At 40.8% G+C, this 12,142-nt stretch overlaps 1 protein-coding gene across 1 annotated transcript in view; it reads right to left on the bottom strand.

Moving 5' to 3' along the window:
* The window catches only part of pabpc1b (poly A binding protein, cytoplasmic 1 b), a 40,352-nt gene that overhangs the window by 19,008 nt on the left and 9,202 nt on the right, over nt 1–12,142 (bottom strand). Inside the window, exons 3-10 of the mRNA XM_055634856.1 lie at nt 11,959–12,074; nt 10,713–10,852; nt 9,149–9,243; nt 8,668–8,805; nt 4,438–4,533; nt 636–908; nt 415–505; nt 210–323 (exon numbers count right to left, since the gene is read on the bottom strand). Of these exons, the coding sequence (XP_055490831.1) occupies nt 210–323; nt 415–505; nt 636–908; nt 4,438–4,533; nt 8,668–8,805; nt 9,149–9,243; nt 10,713–10,852; nt 11,959–12,074 (1,063 nt within the window). The remainder of the gene's footprint in view (nt 1–209; nt 324–414; nt 506–635; nt 909–4,437; nt 4,534–8,667; nt 8,806–9,148; nt 9,244–10,712; nt 10,853–11,958; nt 12,075–12,142) is intronic.

The raw sequence follows: 12,142 nt of genomic DNA, 5'->3' as shown, positions 1-12,142 counted from the left end.
AGGGCCAATGTGTTACCACTTTTTTTTTAAACCACCAGTCACCTTGCCTATTTGACCAAACTACCAGAGGTAGTTTACAAAGATAAAAGAAACAGTTGAAGAAAGATCAAAGATACAAGACCAAATGTAATCAAATAGTGGAACATGCCTCGACTAATAACTCTACGAATTTCACCAAGTTTAAGACACGTTCTTAACTGTCAACTCACCAACACGCTGAGTGCTCATGACACGTGGCACCTGAGCTGAAGTTGGTCTCATGGAGCTGATGGTTGGTGGTCGGGGACCAGTTGGACGCATGCTGCCGGGCATACCCTGGAATGCTAACAAGAAATATCCAAGTTAAGTTATGATAAACTATCCAAACAGCAACCTACACAAGTGTTAAGTACATATAAAACCACTTGTACTTACATTGGGGTCTGACACTTTGGGCAGCCCATCTAGGGCTTGGTCGAAGCTGTGCAATCTGACTTGCTGGGTAATATGCAGCACGGTTCTGAGCCTGTGAATAATTTAGTTAACCATTTATCAAAAACTAAAAATATCTGCTGTGATTACATTAAAAGCTCATTTACATGCTCTGTAAATACAAAATTCACCCCCACTACCACCTTTTCTTTTACTATATTTACCTGAGGGATAGCTGCCATGAAATACCCAGATGGTGGAGCAGGTTGATAAGGATTGATAACAGGATTGGGAACAGCTCTGACACTCGCCATTCTCTGCATGTATTGGTTTGTCAAATGAGCTTGCCGTTCTTCTTTGCGCTGAGCCAGAGCAACATACAAAGGCTTGGTGCTAACAATCCGGCCATTCATCTCTGTTACAGCCTTGGTAGCCTCCTCTGGTGAAGAGAAACAGACAAATCCAAAGCCTTTACTGCGCCCATGCTCCATCATCACCTGTACAGTAAAAGAGAGACGACCTGATAAATAACCATTACGTGTAGACATAAAATTGTAAAAAGTTGATATATTTTTCCTTTAAAATTTCATTTTGGCAATATCTACCATCAAGATTAATTTAAACAAGTAGTCAAAAAATACCTGAACTTCCACAGATTAAGCAAAATGCCAATGGGTGTTCTTTGTTTTAAGATGTTGATTTATTACTAATTCAATTGAGTCTTCACTGACAACCCTCAGTACACGTGACAATAAACTAAACTGAAGCTTTTCACTGTACTTCGATACATATGACAAAAATAAACTACTAAACTAAAGCTCCAGCCTTTGGGCATCTCCTCAGCCTTTCACCATCAGGCAGCTAGGTCACAGGCAATGGCATTTCCCTTCTTGCCCACTTTACTTGTCCTGAATGGCAGCTCCTTAAGACATGCACACATGTGAGTGAAGAGTTGGCTTCTAATTCCTGGAGTTCTGTCATTTATTCAGACGGCAGCTGATCTGTTTGTAAACTCGGCATTCCCACCTACCCACTGTAACTCTTCACCATTGACAATCTATTTTAGGAATATTCCCAGAATCTATATCCACTGTCTGAGATTTTGCCTCATCTCTGTTCCAAATGGGCTATACGTTATTTTTATGCAGTGGTCCCTAGTTCCAGATCCTCCAACAAAAGGACAGACACATCCTCTTCATATTCCCCATGTGACGATTTTTAAGGATGCTATATTTAAAGCCTAACTCCAGCTGGGTTTTTGGTGTCAGAGGTTATGGGTAGAAGAAAGGAGAATGAGGTCAGGAGGGAAATGGTGGAGTAGACTTGATGGGCCGAATGGCCTATTTCTACTCCTCTCATTTATGATCTTATGCAAATATCATATTCTGGTCATATTGCTCCTTCCAGCTGCTTCCTCCCAATCACTATTAATTGGCTAAAAGTTATCACATACAAGCTGCCTTACTTTGCAATTCCACAGTCTTTAAGTGTGGAAACAGGCCCTTCAGCCCAATTTGCCCACACTGGCCAACATGTCCCAAATGCACTAGTCCCACTTCTCTGTGTTTTGCTCATATCCGTCTAAACCTGTCCTAGCCATGTACCCGCCTAATGGTTTCTTAATGGAATTGAACTGCAGATGCTGGAAAATTGAAGATAGACTAAAGTGCTGGAAAAACTCAGCGGGTGCAGCAGCATCTATGAAGCGAAAGAAAGAGGCCACGTTTCGGGCCAAAACCCTTCTTCAGGCTGATGTAGGGTGGGGGGGAAAAGGAAAAAGAGGAACCCGAAGGCTGAGGGAGAGCTGAGAAGGGGAGGAGACAGCAAGGGCTACCGGAAATTGGAGAATTCAATGTTTATGCCTATAGGGTGCAGACTGCCCAAGCAGTGCTGCTCCTCCAATTTCCGGTGGTGCTCACTCTGGCCATGGAAGAGGCCCAGGACAGATATCAGGTTCTGAATGGGAGGGGGAATTGAAGTGCTGAGCCACCGGGAGATCAGGTTGGTTAATGCGGACCGAGCGGAGGTGTTCGACATTGCCTCTTTCCTTCGCTCCATAGATGCTGCTGCACCCGCTGAGTTTCTCCAGCACTTTTGTCTACCTAATGGTTTCTTAAACATTGCAATGATACCTGCGTCAACTATTTCCTCCAGCAGCTCGAATCATACACCCATCACCCTTTGTGTGAAAAAGTTACCCCATTGTTGCTATTAAATCTTTCCCCCCTCACCTTAAAGCTATGTCCTCTGCTTCTCAATTTCCATTCCTCTCATGCTTCTTCTCCTTGCCCTCCTTTATTACTATAAACCCGAACACATTATTAGCTGTAATGTTTTGGATTTCTCTCCTGACCCCAACACCTTTTTGCATTGACCCGCTCCCCCCGCCCCACACCCCAACAGAAGCCGACACCATCAACGGGGATACACACAAAGCGCTGCAGGAACTCAGCTGGACAGGCAGCATCCTCGAAGAAAAGGAATGGGTGACATTTCCGGTCGAGACCCTTCTCCAGAGATGTTGCCTGACCCACCGAGGCACTGCAGCACCCCGTGTGCATCCCCGCCGATGACTAGGGCTTGGGCCCCGCCAGCACCAAGGGGGCCAACCGACAGCCACTGGACAAGGAGATAGGCAGTTTAAAAGCAGTATTTTCTTATCTAGAAGATTCAAAGCTGGAAAATACGGATGAAAGGAAGGTCTGTTTGGCTGCTCACCTACCAACATTGTTTATGGCGAGTGACCTACGATCTGGACATGTGCAGTCGGAATACCGAACCCGCTTATTCAATGGCTCCTCAAAACCAAAATAAAGAAAATCGCGCATTTTATGCAAACTTGACTCCCACATCTGGAGCTATCAAAAACAATGAACTAGAACCTCTCTTTCTGTGAGGAAGGGAATCGAAACATAACCCACTCTGTCTTCACAAATACTACCTGCTCTACTGAATGTTTCCATTAGTTCCGTTGGTTTATTAATATCAATTTCCTTCACCCTACTTAATTTAAGTAGTCCTATTTACAATTTCAGAAATACATTGCATTATTGGGAACACGTGTGAATGGATGGAACAGAACATTCCCTAATATGTTAAGTTGTTTTTGTGGAACAAGATACTGCATTTGTACGCTCTGAAAAGGGTGTGATGAGTAAAGGTGGTAGATATTTTGTCACTGCTCCCAAACACAATGCAAATCAAACATTGGGTTTAGTCCTGGTAAATGGAATTATATCATTAACTCTCTCTTGTAATGCCTGAAGTATATTGACGTACATGAACATATAAACAGAAATTCACTGGAATGTAGAAGAATGAGAGCGGATCTTATAGAAACATAAAATTCTTAAAGGATTGGACAGGATTGTTCCTTTCACAGAATAAAGCAAGAATAATTATGTTCTTGTTGAAAATAATGTATCTTCAAAAACACTGCCCAGAAAATAAGGTCATTCAGCCTATCAAGCCTACTATACTATGCGGCTGATCTACCTCTTCCTCTTAACTCTATTCTCCTGCCTTCTCCCCATAATCCCCGACACCCGTACTAATCAAGAATCTATCTATCTCTGCCTTAAAAAATAACCATTGGCTTGGTCTCCACAGCCTTCTGTGGCAAAATTAAGGGTGCTTGTGGATCTACAGGAAGAAGTACCTGAAAACTGTAACGTCCAAGTTCAGGAACAGCTTCTTTCCTACAGCCATCAGGCTATTAAACACTACAACCTCAAATAAACTCTGAATTATTATTGTACTACTATTGTTTGTTTTTTGTGTGTACGTATGTGTTCGTAGAATTTAATTGTTCTATCTGGGACATATGACAATAAAACACTCTTGACTTCCTACACACTAGGGGAACATTTAGAGTCCAATTAACCTATAAATCCACACGCTTTTGGGATGTGGGAGGAAACCAGAGCAGTCACAGGGAGAAAGTACCACTTTTATAATTCTGGCACAAAATCATTCTTCCTATAACAGGCTACATGGTAGCAATATTAGCACAAAAAAGCTTTGTACCTTAGCACTTGTAATTGTGCCAAATGGTGAAAATTCTTTGCGCAGCCGCTCATCATCAATACCATCATCCAGATTTTTGACGTAAAGGTTGACCCCCTACAATTGAAAAAACGTCCACGTAAAATTAAATGATAGTTAAACATTAATGTACTTTAAAAAGCACAAGCTATAAGTTACAATGACATTGCCTTGTCCTTTGAACAAACAAGCAGCAAATGTCACAGCAGCGACACAAACAAAATGACGCAGTTCCTTAAGAATTCCACTTCATTGGAAAAAGAGATTCGTTAACACTTCCATCAACGACAGAGGCCAACTCCCGATTACAAAAACAAGGAAGAAAAACTTGTGTTTACCTATCATCATTGATAGGCACAAGATGTTCCATGGCATATTAATTGTAAACTCCTCTAATCTAGGAAAGCCATTTCAAGACAGCAAATTCCTGTCAATGGCACTGCAATAGCCAGGTCACTTTCAAATATATTGATTGAAGGACAATTGTTACACAAAGTTCACGGTTCTCTTTATTAATATGATCTTGATAGCTCAGCCATGATTGAATGGCAGAATAGACTTGATGGGCCAAATGGCCTATTCCTTATGACAATGCAAAACAGAATATTTTACATCCACCTGAAAGTGAACATGAAGTTTCTGATATATGGAATCTCTGTTAAAATCACACAGTACAAAGGCAGCTTATTTTAAGAGTCCAACTCAAGTATTTGGATTTATGAGACAGAGACAAATTGGATAATCCATCTGATCTTCAAGTCCGTCACATGAAATGTCATTCCTCAACTATAGTTCACTCCATGGGATGTCGAGGAACAAAATACACTAGATACATCATGCCCCATTTTTTTCCAATACAACTAACACTGCTACTTATTTGATAATGTGGGAACTGTTCAGATGTGCCAGTCCATGTGCTACAATAATGCACTCACTGAAAAAGCTCGACTCACTTTGCTCCACACCTTTTTCAGCCCTGGTCCAAAAACGGAGCAAGAAAGTGATACAAATGGTCTTGACACTAATGTTGGATGAGGGAATAGAATGCAACATCTCCAAGTTTGCGGATGATACGAAGTTGGGTGGCAGTGTTAGCTGTAAGGAGGATGCTAGGAGGCTGCAAGGTGACTTAGATAGGCTAGGTGAGTGGGCAATGCATGGCAGATGCAGTATAATGTGGATAAATGTGAGGTTATCCACTTTGGTGGCTAAAACAGGAAAGTAGACTATTATCTGAATGGTGGCCGATTAGGAAAAAGGGAGATGCAACGAGACCTGGGTGTCATGGCACACCAGTCATTGAAAGTAGGCATGCAGGTGCAGCAGGCAGTGAAGACAGCGAATGGTATGTTAGCATTCATAGCAAAAGGATTTGAGTATAGGAGCAGGGAGGTTCTACTGGAGTTGTACAGGGTCTTGGTGAGACCACACCTGGAGTATTGCGTACAGTTTTGGTTTCCTAATCTGAGGAAAGACATTCTTGCCATAGAGGGAGTACAGAGAAGGTTCGCCAGACTGATTCCTGGGATGGCAGGACTTTCATATAAAGAAAGACTGGATAGACTCGGCTTGTACTCACTAGAATTTAGAAGATTGAGGGGGATCTTATAGAAACGTACAAAATTCTTAAGGGGTTGGACAGGCTAGATGCAGGAAGATTGTTCCCGATGTTGGGGAAGTCCAGATCAAGGGGTCACAGTTTAAGGATAATGGGGAAATCTTTTAGGACCGAGATGAGAAAAACATTTTTCACACAGATAGTGGTAAATCTCTGGAATTCTCTGCCACAGAAGGTAGTTGAGGCCAGTTCATTGGCCATATTTAAGAGGGAGTTAGATGTGGTCCTTGTGGCTAAAGGGATCAGGGGGTATGGAGAGAAGGCAGGTACACGATACTGTTGGATGATCAGCCATGATCATATTGAATGGGGGTGCAGGCTCGAAGGGCCGAATGGCCTTCTCCTGCACCTATTTTCTATGTTTCCATGCTATCAAAGATCCCTAGAAACCTTAAAAGCATTGGGTGGCAGTGGAAATTGAATAAAGTGCTGGGAATGATCAAACATTCAATTAGATATACAAAGGAGCATGCTCAATATCAATCACCCTTCACTGGCTCAAATATTAAAATAAATTCAGAAATGGAAATGGTTATTGTAGAATGTGGTGTCGAGCTGTGCTTGCAGTTCATTATAAATAAATAAACTGTGGCTGCATATAGCAAGTCTGGTTAATAACTGGCAAATCTTTGTTTCACACAAATTTCAATCACTAGCATGTAACCACTGACATTTTACATACAATGGCATCACTATTAAATCCTCCATAATGTACTGACATTAAATCTTCCACTAACACAATAAGGTTCACTGGACCAGCCACATGTAATGTAGTTAGAATGACAAGTTAGATAGTTCATTCTGGAGCAGGTGGCTCACTGCCTAACAACCCAAATCCACTCCAAATGTAGAATGGAGCTCCAAAGCAGCAACTAGGCATCATGTAAGGAACTGGATTAATGGTTCACCAAAACCATCAGTGAACAACTACTGAAGAAGCTCACCTTGGCTCACAACAAAGCAAAAGCACCTATTTTGAAGGCAACAGGCAAATCTTGCACTGGAAACACCACAAAATAGCGCATCTCGACTGGATGTTTATCATATCTTCAAAATCAAAGCCCTTACTGTCAAGCCTGTTGCCGAGTTCGATGTGCATACATTCCGTATTTCCTGGCAATGAATACACTATTTTTTACCCTAAAATAAGGCCCGAAAATTTACCTGCGTCTTGGATGCCGAAGGTTAGCTTGTTTGCCAAATCGCTTTTAAAACATGGAGGGACACAATGAGGTCTAACAAAGGGTCGGCAACCTACGGCCCTGGATCGGGCCCATAACCCAAAATCATCCGGCCCGCAGGCGTATTTTCCCCCCCCCAATTAGTTTTCGCGACCTGGGAACTGGAGCCAGTCCCGGGGCACGCAGGCAACCTAGGCACCCCATCCAGGGGCAAGCAAGCCAAACAGGGCACTACAGCCAGTCCCGTGGCACGCAGGCGACCTGGGAACTGCAGCCATTCCTGGGGTACGCAGCCGACCTGGGAACTGCAGCCAGGCCTGGGACAAGCGAGGTGACCTGGGTGCAACTGCCAGACCTGGGGCACGTGAGCTGACCTGGGTGCAACAGCCAGACCTGGGGCAAGCGAGCCAACCGGGGAACTGCAGTCATTCACGGGGCACACAACTGACCCGGGTGGCTGCGAACAACGGCCGGGACCGGACAGCGGAAGTGTCCTTCAGCACAGGCCCAACCGGTGGAGGTGGTGGTTGGCAGGTAACTACTGGGCGGAGGGCTGACTGCTGTCTTCCTTTCTACTGACTAATCAAACCCATGATCCGGTCCCGCCAGACTTCTTTCAAAATTTAGCGACTCAGAATGGGGGTGCGTCTTCATTGTTGGGAAATACGGTATATCGTGCAAGGTGCCTTGCTATTTATGAGTTGTGGATGATATTGCTAAAATCCATCGCTTATTATTCAACACCACTGACCTTCACAAGATGGCGAGCTGCCTTGAAACATTGCGAAAGCACTCTCAATGTCTCATGGTAGGTAATTGCTTTCCAAAGGTCAAATGGGGATACACAATAAATCTAACACATTCTTAGCCACATCTCATGAACAAAAATTACAATGATATCCATGCACAACATTTAACTAGAGTAGGCCCTAGTACACCACCAAGTTTGGTAATGAAAAACACGAACGCTTAATCTAAACACACAAAGATGACAACAGATATCTTTTAAAACATGTTTCATAGTATCGTGATACACGTGACAATAAATTAAACTACATTTACCAGCCAGGTTGGCAGCCAAGCATTTGTAATCCATTAATTACATTCACACTCATTTTATTTGATTTTGGGTAAAGATAATCACAATTGGAGTAGGTGGGTCAAACTTCAAGATCAATAAAGCAGCTTTTTTTTTTAAAAGGAAAAACTATAAACAGGTACTTTAAGAACAGCAATAACAGAACAAAATGAGATGGCCTTAACCCAAGGTTACAGAAATGTTAAACACGTTTATCTCCACAAATATTGTCTAGCCCACGGAGTATGGTTTTATGATACATTTAACACTAACTTTGATTAAATTCCTCTTGCTTTAGTTCAATACCCTTAAACACCAGCAATTTTGCTATTCACCTGGTATCTTGTGATCCGGTCTTGTTTCATCTGTTCAAATTTGCGCTTCAGCTCTGTCTGTCGTTCAACTTTTTTCTGTGCCCGGCCAACGTAAACTTGTCTCCCGTTAATTTCCTTTCCATTCATCTCATCGACAGCCTGGAAAAAACATTTAACAACTTTAAAAGCAGGATCTTGATGCAACAAGAGCACATACGGAAGGCAAAACTAATCTGTGGCAGCCATAGTATTATTTAGAAGTACATTTCAGTAGAACAGCATAAATAATGCAGGTTAAATTTCTGTTTAATATCTCTGTTCTGAGTGTTCATGTGCTAATATTATGTTCAAACAAAACTCTCCCTACAAGGCCTCCACCGCAGGGGGTTGAAACATGTTATGAACTTAGATGGAATTTAAATCTTAGCTATGCAAGTTATGTAGAAAGTCCATACAGACTTGTCACAATCTCAAACATCAGAACATTACTGCAACTGCTTACCTTTTGTGCATCTTCGTGCTTTTCAAAGCTGACAAAGCCAAACCCTTTCGATCTTCCACTGTCATCTGTCATAACTTTTACACTAAGGAATGCTCCTAAAAAGAAAATGAACAAAATTCAAGAGCTTTAGAGAGGCAGTTACATTTGACAGACATTCGCTAGTCAAGAAATCTAATGAACTAAAAAAAGCAAACAGTAACAGTTACATCATTATGCGCCACGTGGAAGGAATGGGGATGAATCCAGTTACAAAAGGAAATAATTAACTAGTTTATCCGTTAATGAAACAATTTGGAATTTTAACTGACTTTTCATGTTGAACAACTAGTTGCAGGGCAAAATTATTTTCTTGCAAGCTACGAGCAATTGAGCAGAAGCGCAGCGTGCCAATTATCCAAGACATATTTCTGGGCCATCATGCAGATATTGCAACACCGTGGCACCTCCTCTTTCATAGAACATAAACAGTACAGGAGTAGGCTCTTTCACATACAAAGTCCCCACCAAAGGTAAACTATTCTGCTTGCACGTGGTCCATATCCCCCAATTAACTGCGCATTCATGTGCCTATCCAAAAGTGTCTTAATTTAGTTCAACAAAGAAACTGACAAGTTACTAAAGAACCTATCCACTATCATACCTGCTCCACACCCATCCGACAGTACATTCCAGGCATCCACCACTGAATTAAAAAATCTGCCCTGCAAATTTCCTTTAAACTTTGCCTCTCATCTTAAAACCACGTCCTCTAGCCTTTGACGTTTCACCCTAGGAAAAAAGGTTCCGATTACCTGCCGTATCGATACCCCAATTTTATATACTTCTATCAGAATCATCGCCCCTCAGCCTCTGCATTCAGAGAAAACAATCCAAGTTTGTTCATTGAGCATTCTGGTAAACCTCTTTTGCATCCTCTCCAAAGTCTCCACATCTCCAGAAATGCACACAATTCTCCAAATGTCGCCTGACCAAAGACCTACAAAGCAGTAATATGACATCCTGACTTCCTCTCAATGATTCAACCTATGAAGGAAATATACCATATGCCTTAATTACCAATTACAGGAAATTACTTGGACTCCAAGATCCCTGTGATTGTATATCTTGCCATTAACTAGATAGTTTCCGTTTAATTGAAGTTTAAAATTGGACTCATGGGTAGATACATTTTATTGAGGATATGTTTGATCCTGCACCTGATAAGCATGCAGATCAATTGAGAATATTCAGACATAAATGTTCATATACATCTGTCACAGCTCCATGGCATACATAATGTACATAATTAACTACTGATATTTGCAGGTAGATGTTTGAGCCAAGCATTGGCAGTCAGGAAATTTGGACTAGAATGACTGCATGGGCATTAAACCATAAACAAAAATTTGGAAATATAATTCATTTCTGATCAATCAAAAGGAATGGGTGGGGCTGAGAAGTCTATCAATAGTGTAACTAAATTGCAAGTATTTTCCAATGAAGTTAGGCTAATTTTACTTTTGCATAAAAACTTTTGTGATTTCTCTAAATTTTGTTGACAAATTAAAAAGAAATGAAAACTCACCGAATTTGTTAAAGATTTCTTTCAGCCTCTCATCATCCATGTCTTCCCCAAAGTTCTTGATGTACACATTGGTGAATTCTTTTGCTTTAGCTCCAAGTTCAGCTTCACGCTCCTTGCGGGATTTAAAGCGACCTACAAAACTAAAAGAAAGCAGTGAGTTTGATATGATATTTTAATTTTTACAATTCTTCCGCAAAGAGTACAGATTGGCACTTAGAATATTTGGGCGTAACCACTTCAATACAGTCTTTAGTCTTGAAACTGAACAGCAAATAACAGCTGAACAGGGGCTGTCGGGTTCAAGCTTCATTTCCTGACCGTGACAAATTTATTGTATTAAAAGCCACTAAAAACTAGCAGAATAAACCAAGATTGAATAGTTTCCTTCAGAACCCAACTAAGCCTAATCATCTGACTCCATTACCATACGAGTGTATCTAACCAACCAAATAATCCTAGGATACACAACTTCCAAATCTATTTTGCCCAGCAATTCACCAGCTCATTCACAGCACTTTTGAACATGAGAATTATTTTGATAATAAATATTTAAAAAGAACACTGTGGATTTTAAAAAAAACTAGGTGCTACACAAATATTATTCAAGATAGAGAACATGTTGCATATTTAAGTTTCCTCACTTTAAATTGATTGTCATCCAAAGTGTTAAAAAAAGTTAAGCACATTCACCAAAAACTTGTTGGAAACAACAAATTTACAATTTCAACTAGATAACAATTAAAAACCCATTAAGAACTACCCTCCTTGTTCAGCAGCTTGGCTATTTCTAATTGTGGTAACATCATCAGAAGCTACTGTCTTCAGTGGCTCTTCCAAAGGATTGCCAGAATGTCTCCCCTCTGGCGCTATATAAAACAAATATGTAATCTCAATTGTCTAAAACAATACCTACTTATATTTGATAATAATCCTATGAAGTACTATGAAATCACTATACAAGATTTTGTTGTATATTTACAAAATACTAGCGAATGGTTTCAATTGCCCTATATCATCATTGCCAAATACATATGCAGCCAAATAAAGTCACAGGCTCTGATAAATTTAGCCTACTTTACTTACTTACTTAAAGTACATTACTTACTTACTTTAAGTACATCTTTACTACCAATATTTTTTAATTTATTGTCACTGTTTACATGACATTTTTTTCCTGGCAATTAATACCATGACAGACTACCACTTGCAAAACTTTATTTTACGTATTTAAAATCTTGATACCTACACTTTACGATCGTTAAGAAGCATGCCGTTCATTTTTTCAATGGCTCGTTCTGCCGCTTCATGGGTCTCAAAATGGACAAATCCATAGCCTTTAGAACCATTTTCATCACAGACTACCTAAGTGTGGAAAACAAAATTCTTGGTCAAGAACACACACACTCAGGCGAAGCATAATTTGAAGTGTT

Source organism: Leucoraja erinacea, chromosome 4, assembly GCF_028641065.1.
Source record: "Leucoraja erinacea ecotype New England chromosome 4, Leri_hhj_1, whole genome shotgun sequence".
In the NCBI taxonomy this organism is placed as follows: domain Eukaryota; kingdom Metazoa; phylum Chordata; class Chondrichthyes; order Rajiformes; family Rajidae; genus Leucoraja; species Leucoraja erinaceus.
This window is presented reverse-complemented; position numbering and strand designations above follow the sequence as displayed.